The 15,911-nt window shown below is 35.9% G+C and overlaps 1 protein-coding gene across 1 annotated transcript in view; it reads left to right on the plus strand.

Annotated features, from left to right (window-relative positions):
- The window catches only part of sn (fascin domain-containing protein singed), a 40,845-nt gene that overhangs the window by 4,513 nt on the left and 20,421 nt on the right, over positions 1-15,911 (plus strand). The window contains exon 2 of the mRNA XM_085198679.1: positions 13,748-13,973. Coding sequence (XP_085054805.1) covers positions 13,754-13,973 — 220 coding nt within the window. The 5' untranslated portion in view covers positions 13,748-13,753. The remainder of the gene's footprint in view (positions 1-13,747; positions 13,974-15,911) is intronic.

The raw sequence follows: 15,911 nt of genomic DNA on the forward strand, positions 1-15,911 counted from the left end.
CCCATTGACTGGAATAAATTATATTCATTTCCTCGCTTCGCTTTCAGGTAACAAGCGCAACACCAGTTCTTCTATTCAACACGCGACGTTTTTAAATTTAGACGGAGAGTGGGGAACGGAGTGTCTTAACACAACATTCCCTCTGCTTTCCTTAGTATTGCAGGATACAGCGTGAAGCTAAACAAATATAGATGATATGATATCTCTTTATTATGAGAAATTAAAACTGAATGTCAGATTAGTTAAATGCCATGTAGGTATACATACGTTTATATATAGATGCGTGAGTATAGAATGCGAGTTGCAATATTAAACAATTACCTACTACTAAAAGCTACTATGAACTGCAGCTTTTAGCTAAAATATGAAAATGTTTTTCTTTTTAATTAATATGACTCAAAGAGAGTTTTCACAAGCACCAAATTAAAAAAAAACCTTTAATTTCTAACCCGCATGAGATAAAAATACGAAGGATAGAATGAAATTATTTATGTCTTTAGTAATTTCTTTCAACGTACTTAATTAAAATGCCTATCTACATACATTTATATGTATGTATATATATACATTGAAATATGATACGTATTATTAAACCGCAGCTAGCGATGAGTCATTATAATAATGATTATACACACATATTATGTGATATATGTATATTTTTTAGTTTCACGCTGCATCCTGCACATTGCAGACTAGGCAGGGGGACCCTCGGAATCTCTTAAGACTAGTTAGGATACTCCAATCTCTCACAATAAGACACTTTTGTTCTTCATTTTCCGCCGAATTATTTGCATGTTGAGTGGCGGAATTCAACGCCGCGCTTTGCCTCGTTACCAGAAGGAGGAAATGTAAATAGTAAATATTTTAATGGGAATCGAACCCAGAACTTGTCGCATTAACAATCGCTTTTGTGCTTCTGCTCCACGACTAGCCTCGATATACTCTTGACATAGTTACTAGTTCTAATAAGGGCATGTTAAAAATATCTATATTCAGGCGCAGATGCTAACCTATTAAGCTAAACTTTTTTTTTAACAATAACTAAAAATAATAAATGAAATCCTTTGATGATTCATATTACAAAGACAGAAAAAAAAGAGGATTTGTCTATGTCACATCCTCCCGTGAATGCGGTGCATTACAATGCAGGCCGCGTCTCCCTGCATGGGGCTGAATGGTTGTTTGCGCCTACGTCGGGACTGTAACGTCTTGAATTCATTATACTTTATAAAGGTTTAGTCGATACTCGTTTGATATTGTGGCTTTGCTTGTTTTCAATTTGTATGTTTAGAGACACAGCAAATGTCACTTTTTCACTGCCAGTGTTAAAAATTTAAACTGAATTACCTACTAATTATTAATTAACGAAACTTGCTTAAATATACAGTAGATACGATGAACTAACTACTAATTTAATTTAGCCTTTTTGTAGGGGATACAAAATATTTCATTTTTCTCTGTCATCTCTGTCAAGCGCGATGACTACACAGTGTTTTGGAGAAAGCAGTAATTTGTCAATTTCAACAATTAAATAATTAAACATCTCACTAACAAAGTTAGCGAAACTATCGTGGCGCTGATGCATAGCGATATTTCATAGAATGAAAACACAACGGTTTTCGGTTCGATAGCCGTTCGGTAGCTTGAGTTATTTTCTGGTGTCAACAATATCACAAAAATGATTCAGTAAATGGAAACGGTGTCGTAAGTCTTTACATTAACCACTTCAAACAGGTTCCCTCCTTACTGCTATTTGCAGGATACTGCGTGAAGTCAAAAATAAACTTAAAAAATCAATCAACAACACTACATTTAAATCACGACTATATTCTACATACGTAAAAGGATAAAAAATAAATATTTGGAGACCATTCCCAATATAGAATGACTTGGATTTCTTGTCGCGCGGGCGACAGTGTCAAGGTCATTGTGAAGAACGCATATACTCAACCCAAGGTTTTTATTTTTATATGCTTATACTGTCTAGTTTTTCTTACTGTGGTATATGAAAAATGAAATGTTTTGAAAGACTTTCCCTGCCAGGTTCCCTCTGCCTGCTATATACGCGAGATGTAAACTAAAAGTTTGTGGCAGTAGATTTGGATTATCGCTTTAATCTAGGCATTTAGGCCGTTGCCTCTTATCAATTTGTAGCCCAGCATAATGTCTGTTTGTGAGAGAAAGTGGAGCGGCTGATATTTTTCTCTTTCTCTGCCTTCCCAAAAAAATACAAGAGCACAAATATGAAGGTTAAAACGGTCATTCCTTCCCAAGTGGTAACTAAATATTATTGGTTCTTTGTCCTTACATTGGAGTCGGACGCAGCTGCACTCCACCGCGTTTATGACTCACGGGATTTATTCAGATGGCGGTTTTTTTACCGAATTCTGGTAAAAATTAATTGACATTGATATACGAGACGTGTTCAAATTAATAATTTTGTTATTAATGGTAAAAGTGACATTTGTATTTTGGGCTCATTTCTTGGACAGTTTCGTAATTTCCTTTTTTAATTTAAATATAACTGTGATGATTCTTAACCGACTTCCAAAAATTACATTCGATACCTCATATATAGCAGGGTAGCCAGAGAGAATCTAGTGTTAACATATTCCGTGCTGCCACCATATTCGAGACACTAGTAGGTGGGACGCCACTCTGTTCTACCAGGGCGGGCCACTGAAAACTGGAACTGAATAGTTCCTCCGACTGGAGATTGACTTAACTAACAACCATTGCCCTAGTAGGTACACCACAACATTTAAACACTATAAAAAAAATATGAATTTCGCCTAATTCAAATTAGAACTCACAACCACGTTTACTATGCAATATCAGCGACGACAAATATGTAGTATACTATTAATATCCGTAAGCGACCTATCTCAACGCGACACTCGTCTACGAGAATCTAAAATGAGGCAAAACGAAATGAGGGCGTGCCTCTGCCTGCGCTCACTTGACACGGAAATAGAAATGCCATGTAAACTTTAAAATAAATAACTTGAAGCTTACTTATTTTTAGATGTTCTATCCTCGTGTCGTGTGGATGAGAGGGATTGTTACGCGTTGTTTATAGATCGGTGGTTGTGAATTCAATTTTCATGCAAAATGAAGTGATTTGTCTTCCGTTTTTAATAAAAAATATATTTACATTAGCCACTAGCCCATGGTAACTGACCGAAATGGGTAACGTCGAACCAAGTTACGTGATATGGTATAACTTCTCTCGATGAAATGGTAGAATAATAGGATTTCTCAAACGACTGAATTCATTTCGAGATCACTAACTGTTGAGTGGCGGAACTTCACGCTGCACTATAAAAAACAAAATAAGATAATATTCCTCTCAAAAATTACAATTAACTATATACAAACTACACACTGTTAACTAGAAAGAATTAGATAAAATATAACAATCTGTTAGTTAGCTCTGTTCAATTTAAGTGGCGATGGCGGCCGTAAATTTTCTCCGAATTGTTTGTTTAGGACTCGTTCTGTAATTAAAACACGAGGGAGATTCTCTGTTTTTATATTGTTAGTGATTTTATTATGTTCTAAATATCTAAGTAGTCGCTTAGTGGAGAAACGATTGCTTATAAAATTAAAAACGAAGGATATTTTGAGTAATAAATTAAGGAGGCCGGAAAGTGTCGTAACACTATAGGCCCTCTGCTTACCCTGCTACATGCTCAATAACTTTTTGAATAAGTTTTACAGGTTTAAGCTTTGCCCACGTATGGCAGGGTAGGCAGACCCCCGAGTGAGACCCTGTGGCACGTTGCTCCCTTATATTAGTAATATGTTTTTAATTTTAATATACAGTATCGTTCATCTGAAATCAAATCTGTCCAAATGTTATGTACAACCAATTAGAAGCATGTTAAAGGGTAATTTATCATCTCAATCTCTAATTGATCTATTAACGCACTTGGTTTTTTTTTCTACATCAAAATATTTTATTAAGGCCGTCGTGGCGCAGGGGCCCGGATGTGACTGTTACGCGACGATTATGGGTTTGATTCCCACTCGGGGAAATGAAATATTACTTATTAATATTTTCATTTATTCGCTCTGGTAACAAGGCAAAAGCCTAGCATTGAGTGCCGCCGCTTAATTCGCAATGCCTCCAGAATTAGGTGGAATGCTATGTCCAGTATATAACATGAAAGTAAGACTATAGAAACAACATTTATTCTTAAAAAAAGAGGAATATCTAGAACATATTTTACAATTTATACTTTTACAGTTTTAAGCCATCGCTAGTATTCCCCGCCGGTCATTAGCATTGAAATTGCTTATATCAAAGTAAAGCAAGCTCTCGCCAACTACGAGTACGTACTAATATAAGTTTTTTTACGTTCTGGTGCACATCAGCACGTCTGTCACGCGCGAATTACTCCGGAACAGGTTCTAATGAGTTTTAGGTGCTCATTGTAATTATAATTACAAAGTAAACTTTTAAATTTTACTGTGTATTTTTTATATTTAGCGGAAACAGGGTTGGCGGAAAGTTTATAATTAATCATTTTATGCTACACTTAGATCCAAATAAATATATTTTACTATGGTGGCAGCTTCGTAATTTTTATTACAGGGAATGTACACAATTCATTTATCCTGAGTAGAGATCGAATCCACAACCTTCGCCTTGACAACCGGACGGGCCAGCGCTTACCAGATAAGGGAAACAAAAATATTTTAAATATTCTACTCATATTTGTTCAAGCGTAAGTATTATATTATACGGTCAATATGCCAATTAAATTTATCTCGACGATATCTGTTTCGGTAATTTATGTATACAAGAAAATATATTTTCATTTGTATATTTTGCATTTGATAAAGATATATAATAAATTTTCATTCTTCTACTTTTTTACACATTAGCAGCAATGCAAAAGAGTTTTAACCAAATAAAGGTTATCCAATGCTTTGAACACTACTAACATATAAAAAGAATGCGATATAAAATAGAATAGCTGTATTAAAATTTAAACGTATCTCATAATAATTACCCACATACATATATTTAGTATAAAAACACAATATTATCGATATTCAATTATATTTGACGTAAAATGATTTCTAATTTACATTTTATGTCGAGATAACGCTGAGCTGAGCCTCGGCGCGGGGTCGTTGAACCTCTCTAACGGCACTGTATTTGTGCGCACGCGCACGCGACGCCAGGGTTAAGGTACCAGATACGATAACTTAACGTGGGAAATGGATAACTGTTCAATTTTTTGGTATTATCACGAAATATCTATTCATATATGAATAGATATTTCTAAGCTATAATCTAGCTATAGCTAAGAAAATTTTCATTTACTTGCACTGGTAACAAGACAAAGCTCGGTGTTGAGTTTCAACAACTCGCAATGTCACGAAAATTGAGATGAAAAGTAGGGAACGAAGTATCTTAACACAAGGTCCTCCCACTCTACTCCGCTATGCGGGGAAAAGCAAAGATTATAGCACAAAGGTCTACGGTCTTTCGCCTGGTCCACTGTCATCAACCTCCGATGTAATTCCTTTCGGATACTTTAATCGTGAGCTACGTCTTTGCCATTTCTGTGCATAGAAAAGCCACCCTTTATAAATATTTAGATAGAAATAGCCGTTTTCAATAACATAAGCCGTTATAGATATATATTCTTCACAATTTATCGTCTTAAACCAGCCCAAACACTCTCAAGAACTGTCCTCTGGGGACAGCAGACCAGATAGTAATTAAAATGTATTACCAAGATGAAAGGGCCGTCATAAACAATGTACCGAGGCCAGCAGCCTGTAGGGCACTCAGCCACATTCAATCTGAAGTGCTCTTCAAACATCTTGACTTCATTTCTTTGCTCGTCGATGAGAAAAGTGGTTTTTTATAATTCGCTTGTTTATTCACTTAGTGATGTGAAATGGGAATGGTGTTAGAATTTACATTTTTTTTAGCTTCACGTTGTATTAGGGCAGGCAGAGGGAACCTAGTGTTAAGACACTCCGTTTCGCACTTTCTGCCGAATTCTCAGTGGCAGAACTCTACGCCACGCTTTTCCCTAGACACCAGAACGAAGAAATGGAAATATAAATTTAAGTAAATATTTCATCTCCTCGAGTGGGGATCGAACCCACAACCGGTTGGTTTTACAGTCACACTTTTGCGCCCCTGCGCCACGACTAGTCTCATATTCCGATTACTTCGCTTGATATCCGTGAAAATAAAAAAAACATCAAATATTATGACTTACTGCATAAACACCAAGCAACGTGTACAGAAGCAAACTTGTTTAGAATATTCGTGGGAGCTTTGGATAAATTGTTTTATAATAAGGATTGGTACTGTTCAAGTTATTTCGGTAATTTAACTGCTTAAACTGGTTTAGTGATTTGACTGAAATTATTTAAACTATGTTTTTAGCATCGCTTTATGTAGGGGAAACCTAGTGTTAAGACACTCCGTCTTAATTTTTCAGTGCATTTTCGAAACAGTCCGCTCTTCGTTTACTAAAGCAGGGAAAAAAAAAATGCTCATTTCCCTAGAGGGCATCGAATCCACAATTGTATTTGAATCCGATGCTGGAGAAGCTTCTTGAATTATTTTTATTTAAATTCTATAAACATATGAGTCCATCGTGACGCTGTGAAATATAGTCTGACTGTAAACACGATGGCTATGGGTTCTATTCCCACTTGCAGAATGAATCTATTCAAAGTACCCCGCTTTGTGTCCAATTTTTGAAACATTGCCATTGAGTGCTTAAACTCTGGACACACTGGAGCGAGCAATTGATCGATGACAAATTGATTCCCCCGAATGGGAATCGAACCTGACAATTACTTAAATGCATTATAATAAACAAACAATATATATAAGTAATAATATTAATGTTGCTGTTGATTTACGATATATTCGCGTGCGGCTTTATCTCATTGGTGGTTTGACGCGGGACGATAGCCGACTTCCGTCGTACCCGCCACTTAGCTGCATCTTAGCCCCGCGTAATTGCCTCGTAATCCTCGTATGCCTTATTAAATACATTACAGTTAGACATGGGACGTTCCTGAAAGACAGTCATTAGAGTTGTGGCACGCGAACTGGTACTACCAGTGGTCAGGTGGTCAGGCTTAACGTGGTGTTAACTTCCGCCACCCTACGTGACCGTGATATGACCATAAAATGGGCGACGTGACTTACCCTGCTATATGCTTAACGTCCACGAATATGTAGTCTATAACTCTATACTAATATAATAAAACTGAGAAGTTGAACGTGCTAAGTTAAGAAAATACTGGTTCGTATTGAATAGACCTTTTGTGCTTGGTAGTCCATTTTTTGAGGCTATACAATATATCTATTACGTCACATTTATGTTTTTGTTGTAATCCACTTTATCTCCGGTTAGAAAAGAACCTTATTACAAACACAATGTGTCATACAAAACTTTCTTTATTTGCACTTGACAACGAAAGCGAAGCCGCAGGTAAAACATACTATATATTATGCTAGTTGCAGGGTAGGTAGAAGGAGAAAGAACGCAAATATTAAAACTTAATTTCTACACGTCGTAAATAAATATCCTACTATACATACATGTAATATAGTCAGTCTGGCTCTGGCAGTCTACGTATAGTATATTCATTGTATATGAATCGATATACCGCAAATTCCGTTGGACGCGCCGATGCGTCCGTTGTTTATTTATGTTCTGAGATTACGCGTTCATAGACCTTTGAACCGAACGACTCCTGACGACTAGACTGGCCCTTTTGTGGTGCATATACTACACCAATATTTAGTACAAAGAGAAGACGAAATACGGCGTTGAGTTCCGCCACGCAACTGTGAACGGAGTGTTTTAACACTTGGTTTCAGCCTACTTTACTTACTAAGCTACACTATAATAAATACAGAGATGATACACCCATGATTGACGCATTTGGGGCTCAAATTCAAAGTTTCAGTAGAAATAGATAAGCGTACATATTCGTTATCTAAATATTACAGTTATTTATACGCACAGCATTGTTCTTCATTACACTCGATAAGATTGCGAGCTTTTGTAGCGCCGCCCTTTGGGAGCTACATTCGGTTTAGTGCATACATTCCAAATGAAAATGCATAAATGAAAATACATACATGCCATCTTTTCTCTCTTCTCTCGTATTTGATTTTATTTAAAGTTGTCGTAGTGTAACAGGACAGTGTCTAAGGACTCGGAAAAAATAATTATTTCAATGTTCAAAACGTGGAATTCAACGACGGGTTTTGTTCACGTAGTGTCTTGAATTTGGGTGAAAAGTCTCTTTCTTGGCACTAGTTTATCTTTGCCTACAAACATCAGGAAATTTATATTCTCTTATTAAATGTTTTCATTATCGTCATTATTACAATGTTCTAAAATTATTAAGAAAAAAAATCATTTCTAAAGTTGAAAAAAATAAAGTGAAATGGTAAATATCACCTAAGAAAACCCCCTCTAGACAGACCCCGACGCCACTAAGTGCAAATACTCCAACTAAATATATAAATCGGAATGCCACATAGATACTTGTTAGTATATTATAGTTTAGATTGACAATTCCTTTACAACGGATGCCAGACGCCGCGCCTCGAACCCGCACTTGCCAAAATTCAATTTAGTCACACCCCCCTAAATTTTTATCCGCAATGCGGCGTTACTTCGGGAGAGACAGAGTTCAACGCCCATCCCCCGCGAACCATGTACTTATTGTTGCCGTAAACTTAACATGTGTTGTATTTAAAATAAACACACAAAATCCAGATGTCTGAGATAAATCTAGAATAATCGGTTAATAATAATTTAAGATTGTAAAGTTTATTTTCATCAGTTTCACGCAGCATCTCGCATTCAGCAGGACAGGCGTAGGGAACCTAGTGTAAGACTGAAGACACTATTTTGGAAATGAGAATAATTCATTGTTCTGATTGAAAATCGAACCTGCAATTGTCGCGATTACAAACCCACACTGTGCCGGTACGCCACGACTGCCTTTAGGATGGGTTATAATTACACAACATATTTGCTTGAATAACACTTATATAAATATAAGCTTAAACAAGTGCTATAAATGAAAAGCGGAGAAGGTATTTAGGAATTATTTTTCACTAAACTTTCTTAGACGGAGAAATAACCCTATAAAGCTATTTGCATTAAAATCAACTCAAATCTTTGTAAAACGATTCGTCATCCAGCCGAGAGCTAACGGGAGTCTAAAATAACAGTTTAGTTTAGTGCAGCAAACCGCTTACTTTCATACCTCATAAAGACTTATTTTACGGCTGGTGTTTATAATTAATAGATATTTAAACTACGCCACAGTACAGTATTTGAGATGAATATGGGTTCGATTTTGATTTAAAGAAATGTACAAAAATTGCAGGTCCGTCATGGCGCAGGGGCAGAAAGTGTGCCTGTAAACGCGACTGGTTGTGGGTTACATTCCCACTCAGAGAAATGAAATATTTCATATATTTATTTCCTCGCTCTATTACCGAGGCATAGCGCGGCCTTGAGTTCCTCCACTCACTCCACTCAAATCCTTGAGAATTAGACTGAAAGTGGAGGACGAAAGTATCCTAATGCGAACTGATTGTCTTATCATCAACCTGGGAAAGGTTCCAGGTATGTGCGGGATATAGCGAAAAGCTAAAAAAATGAAACTAACACAAAACTTGTATTTAAATGCTTGTATAAACTAACAACTAACATTAGCTAGTATTACGTACAGAGTTTATATATATAGTAACGATTGTCCATTGAGTCTGACGGGTTTGTTATCCCTTCTATTGTCTGTCTGTGCGTGTTTAATAATAGATCGTTGGAAGCCCAAATAGACTTAACATAATATTTGTATATTGTGGTTTCATTATAAATAAACAATTACACTGCTGAGGCCGGATGGTTGTGGGTTCGATTCGTTGTTTTCACTTTCTTGCTCTGTTCTCTTCTCATTCCAGTTTCAAGTAATATCTCTATAGTTCGTCGGTGCGTGGGAAACGGAGTGTCTTAACACTAAGTGCCCTGCGTCTACCTTGCTATATTTATGCAGGATACTTCGTCGAGTTAACTAAGAAAAATCATTTCATGGCGTCGCGTCGTGGCGGAGTGGGATGGTCTCTCTCCGTAAACGCGTTTTGGGTTCATATTAATGTGGATTATATTAATTTCGACACAACACGTGATGCCTTCCAATTGAACTAAAAGTGGTTAAGCCAATTCTTAATGGGAACAGAGTGCCCAGTTCCCACTGCCTACTCTGCTATAATACAGATTTAAATAAGAATAGTTTAGGTAAAGGCATATAAACCCCTATCGTATAGTGTTTTATCCTCGTTCCAATAATACTCCGCAGGAAACATGATAGCACTAAACGCAAACAAACAAGTTTTGATTCGCTTTAAATAATTTTATTGTCCCAGTTTACGTATATACACAAGCGTGCGACAGTAAACAAGAGTGGTTGTGAGATCGATTCTCATTCGGAGAAATTTAATATTGTATACTTTAAGAGACTTTAGCCTGTAAGAATTTTATAATATGTGTTTAATTTGATATTACCATTTCTTCGCTTTGGTGTCGAAGTAAACCGCGGCGTTGAGCCATTATGTTCCGCGAATTTTATTTTGTAGCAATTTTGTCGAACAAAACATTTTATATTGACATTATTTATTTATAATTACAATTTAAATAAAATAATGACTAGATATTAAGGAAAGTTCCGGCCATGCCGTTTTTGAGATTAGCGTGCACAAACGAACAAATAAATAGAATTTCTCGTACATTTTCCTTGTAGAGACTGCGATGAGTTACAATTTTTATTCAATGTACTTACGAGTGTTATTATATTGTAAGCAATTTTGTCCATTATATATACCTTACTTTAGCTACATTTTGCTTACAAGAGCAACTTGAGTTTCTCGCAGGATCTTCTCAGCAAAACTACCTTCCCTACCAGTGGTAGCTGGCTGACTTGTAATCTAATTTGAGAGTTCCAGTTCTACCTCGAGACCAAAAGACTTTTTCAGATTTTCAAGCCGCAATTACAATTTATTTACAAAATTACATTGAAATCCCATCAAAGACTTCAGTTTTATCACATGAGAGTACAATGCGCGGGCGCACCGTCACGGTACGACGCGAGGTCGGTAGGTCAAAGGCACCGCCCGCCTTTGTTGAAAGGTGTTACATCATCATTTCGAGCTCATTCATTATATTAATTTAGTTAACGCTCTGGTTTGACATGTTTGTTATTATAATTATATTGTTTTGAAGGGAAATTGAAATTTATATGAGATTTTTTTGATTTATAGAATGATATATTATGGAGGTGGTAATGGCGGTACAGCGTTTGTTGGAAACGTGACGGCTTAGATTCTATTCGGGCGGAATCAGTTATTTGCTTGATATTCATAAAGAGATTTGTTTTTATCATTTAAATATGTCTCTGGTCTTATTGGTAACCACAAAATAAATCCAAATTACAGGAAAAATACGAACACGGTGAGGAAAACACTGTATTCTGTTTATCCTGTGACATGTGTCATATATGATAAGACAAAGGTAACATATTAAAAAAAAATGACTGTAAACGTGACGGTTTTTGGTTCGATTCTCGTTCGCAGAAATTGAAATTAGTCTCCTCGCTTTAGTAACACATTAACAAAAAAGAAGGGAACGGAGAGTCTTAACACTAAGCTGTCTGTGCCTATCCTGCTTTACCTTTCCTGGGATACTGCGTGAAACTGAAAAATAATGACATGCTGGTTAAACACATACTTACCTATATTTAAAACTAGATCGCTAGTTCATCCAAGCGTGCAAGGCAGATGGGCAGAGCTAGGAGTGCCGACTGCCGAGGACATGGAACACATAAAATAACCTCGGAAGTTAAAATAGGCGCGGTATGCTAAACATACCTACTGTATATACTAATTAGGTATTGCTTAGAATCTAGATGAATAATACCTTTTTCAAGGTACAGAGCCTTGACCATGAGTTAAGGACCACGTGAATGTTAGAATACGTACATGGGAATTTATTAGTGTTCTTTACCTGTTTGTATACAAATCCCGGTTTTTATTGGACTTTCACTGAAATGTAGAGGAGGTTGTAGAACAATATATATGCTACCTTTTATCTCGGAATTCCCGCGGGATCGGGATTTATCGATCGAGAAAAACTGTCGTGCTCGCGCGAATGGTGAAAAACATTTACGTAAATAATAATAATGAAATATTCGCATAGTCCAAGCGGGCGAAGCCTCGTGGTGGCCCTAGTATAAAAACAAATATTTATAATTTCACATTTAAATAAATGTCAACTCAAATGAAACATGCAAACATATACAAATTACATACTGCAGACGTAAATAAAGAGAATATTTCTTAAAAGTATAAAATTGAGCACTCATTTTAACTTCAAAAGGAACTTAACAAATAATGAGTACTTGGGACCACATTATTTGTATTTAAATACTAAAAGCTCACCTTTTAGCGCAGCTCTCCTTTGAGAGAGCTTTGGATCCGTTAGTGTGAACTAGTGAGGCCTGTCTGCGATGTATTTTCCTCTCAGACAGAAAATTTACCATTTACAGGCAAATGTATGGTGGATCATGTATCGTTGTGGGTGTACTTGCTTTTTTTGTACAATTTCTGCTGTTTTAGTTAGGTTTTGATTGTATGTGATGATTATGGATTCGAATCCTGTTCGACACAATGATGTTTTTATTAAAATGCATCTTCACTCTTTCTCCTGTACGTAAATGCAGGCAGAGTGTAGCTAAGGTTAAGACACTCCGATTATCATTTCAAGACATTGCGTGCCTTAGAATGTGTCAAGTGGTGTGTCATGACTCTTACATTACTTCCATTTAACCATTGAAACGAATTCGCGGGTAAAAAGCTAGTCTATAATAATATATCCATTCATTCCACACCTATCTTAAATCTTAATTTCTGACTCCACTTGCCGTATTATCTAACGGAAACGGATGCTGTAATTCGGACCGTCCATAATTTAGCTTTACTTTGCTAGACTGTCCTCTTGTTCATTCTAGAATGATTGATGTAACTAACTATTAGAGTTAACTATTCAAATTTATGCTAATATACAAATATTATTGGTATCGTATATCTTTACTAATGTTATGAATATGAAGAGTTTGTTTATGTGAATTGTTAAATCTTAGGATGTACTGGTTCTAACTCAACAACTAACTTGTAAACATGTAACTAATGTTATACTAAAAGTAATACATCACGGTACCTATATTAAATGAAGCGTGTGACGGTCCCGCTAGTCTCTTGTCTTCTCTCATAACTCGACAGCCAGCCAGCCGTGCGTAAGAATATATGTAAGACTAATGATTTGTAAGACATTACAAAAATATGTTTCTTTACTTATGTTTCTACAGTTAACATGTTATGAAGACATCCACTAATACTAATACAAAAATATTAAAAAATAATTGGGCAGGGCAGACAGACCTACTTTGGGGGCAGTCCCTTAACCTTACTAATAAAACTCTACTTATCGCCCACTTTTTTAAAACATTGCGTATTAAGTGGCTGAACTCCATGCCACGCTTTATCCTATTACCAGAACGAGGATATCTAATTAACTCATTACCCCGAGTAAGAATCGAACCCACAACCATCTCATTTACAATCACACACTATGCACGATGATAATTATATTTTACTAAATCACAATATTTTCCTTTCTAGAACATCATGAACGGTTTAAACGGTCACAGCAACGGGGACATGAATGGAGCTGGAGACATCATCACGCAGAACCAGCAGCGAGGCTGGTGGACCATCGGCCTTATCAACTCCCGTTATCGTTATCTAACGGCAGAGACCTTCGGGTTCAAGATCAACGCCAACGGAACTAGTCTGAAGAAGAAGCAAATTTGGACCCTGGAACCCGCTTCTGGGAATGCTAATGATAGTGAGTTTTTCTTATTCCCTTTAAACTTTTGACTGATGATAGTATAACAACAAAAACTCATGTAAACAGTTTCCAATCAATATTCTCATACAAAAAACAACAAATCGAACATAAGAGATATGCACTGAGTGCACAGCCACCCTCCACCCTCTACCCACTACCCTCGTTAATAGATCCACCCTCGAGAGCTTAATTGCTTCGACGCGCTTTCCAAAGCTCAATATAACTTTAAATGAAGTTAATATTTGCATTATATGTGAAGTAGCGGTAAATGTATTGTTCAAGTTTGGTTTTAGACATATTCGTTAAAAAAACAATTTCTTGTTTTTACCCGCATAGTGAAGATAATGTTAAGGCTTATTGTGTTCACCACTTTCCGCTAAATTTCAAAAACATTGCGTGTTGAGTGATGGAGTTAAACGCGGTGATTCGTCTACTAGACCTAAAATAAAAATGATTACTATGGAGCCTGCTGTAAACGTATGTACATATGTATAGCTTCCATTGGCTAGAGCTTTTTCGTGTTTGCCAATACTTGTGAATTTAAATCCTGTTAAGTTCCTTAATTTTAAAAATGTTATAAGTATTTGTACAAAGCGACCAAGCGACTACTGAGCCATGTGTTCTTAGCTTAGCGAAGAAAAATAACATCCACAATCCAAGACAAAAGCAATTATTAAAGTCGTACCAGTACTTCTTGAGATTAGCGCGTTCAGTTAAACAGACTTCAGCTTTATAACATTAGTATACTAGATATATATTTATCCATACCTATATTATAAATTCGAAAGTAACTGTCTGTTAGTAGTAGTAAGTGTCTGTCTGTCTGTCTGTCTGTCTGTCTGTCTTTTACGCAATCAAGCCCAAACCACTAATTCTATTGTGATAAAATACACATATAGAGATACTTGAAGGTCTCGGGATGAACATAGGATACTTTTTTTTCTCATATTTGTAATATTTTCGATATATACCAATATATTAAAATAATTAATTTGACATGCAATTTATTCCGCCATGTTTATAACAATCGTCGCTACGCGTTGCTAAGCAACGGCTTGCAAAGTTTGTTGTTTTAAGAAAACGTCACCCAAAGTGAGTTTGCTTAATGCATACATGGCGCGCGCCGATATAGATTTGTATACATTAACAAAAATTAGATAATTTCTATTATTTAATATTCATCCTTATGAAAGTAAATATAAAAGTCACTTTTAGCATTTCATCTTGATGGAAATTACAGTTTACTGTATAACATTCTAATAAATAATTAAGATGTCATTGATTCGGAATGACCTAGCCTTCGAGTGGTATAGTATGACCGACGCGAACGGGCAGATGACTGATGATTTTGTAAATTTTTATATATTTTCGAATGAATATTATTTTTATGTAATTATTTGCTGCTTATAATTAATTTATCTCAGTTCAGTTATCTATACCGATGTTATACACTTCAAATATCGTAATTTTAATCATTTGGAATTTTATTTAATATTGTTCGCAAAAATTAATAATTATTTAATATGGAAAAATGTTTAGTACGCGCACACGGCAAACTTTAGGTACTTTTTCTAATATTAAGAATTTCCTTTAGTTACTTTTACTTCTTTTGTTGGTTCATTTCGGTTACTCAGATATTTTTTCTAATAATAAATCTCCACTTATTATTATTTAACTTATTTTAATTATTTAGGCTTATATTTTCGCGGGCGTAGCCGCGTCCGGGCCCACTAGTATATATATAAATAAATAAATAAACCACACTGTATGCTGCATATAGCAGGAAAGGCAAAGGGAACCTAGTGTTAAACACTCCGTTCCCCACTTACTAGATACAGATCATATTATAGATTTATGTCAAATACAGACATATGTTAAAGTTAGCCAAATAATGATGTGGGCGGACCCCATAGCGCATGGTATTGATCGGTGCGC

This window comes from Heliconius melpomene, chromosome 15 (assembly GCF_056956725.1).
Source record: "Heliconius melpomene rosina isolate 202511_hmr_F chromosome 15, ASM5695672v1, whole genome shotgun sequence".
NCBI lineage: Eukaryota > Metazoa > Arthropoda > Insecta > Lepidoptera > Nymphalidae > Heliconius > Heliconius melpomene.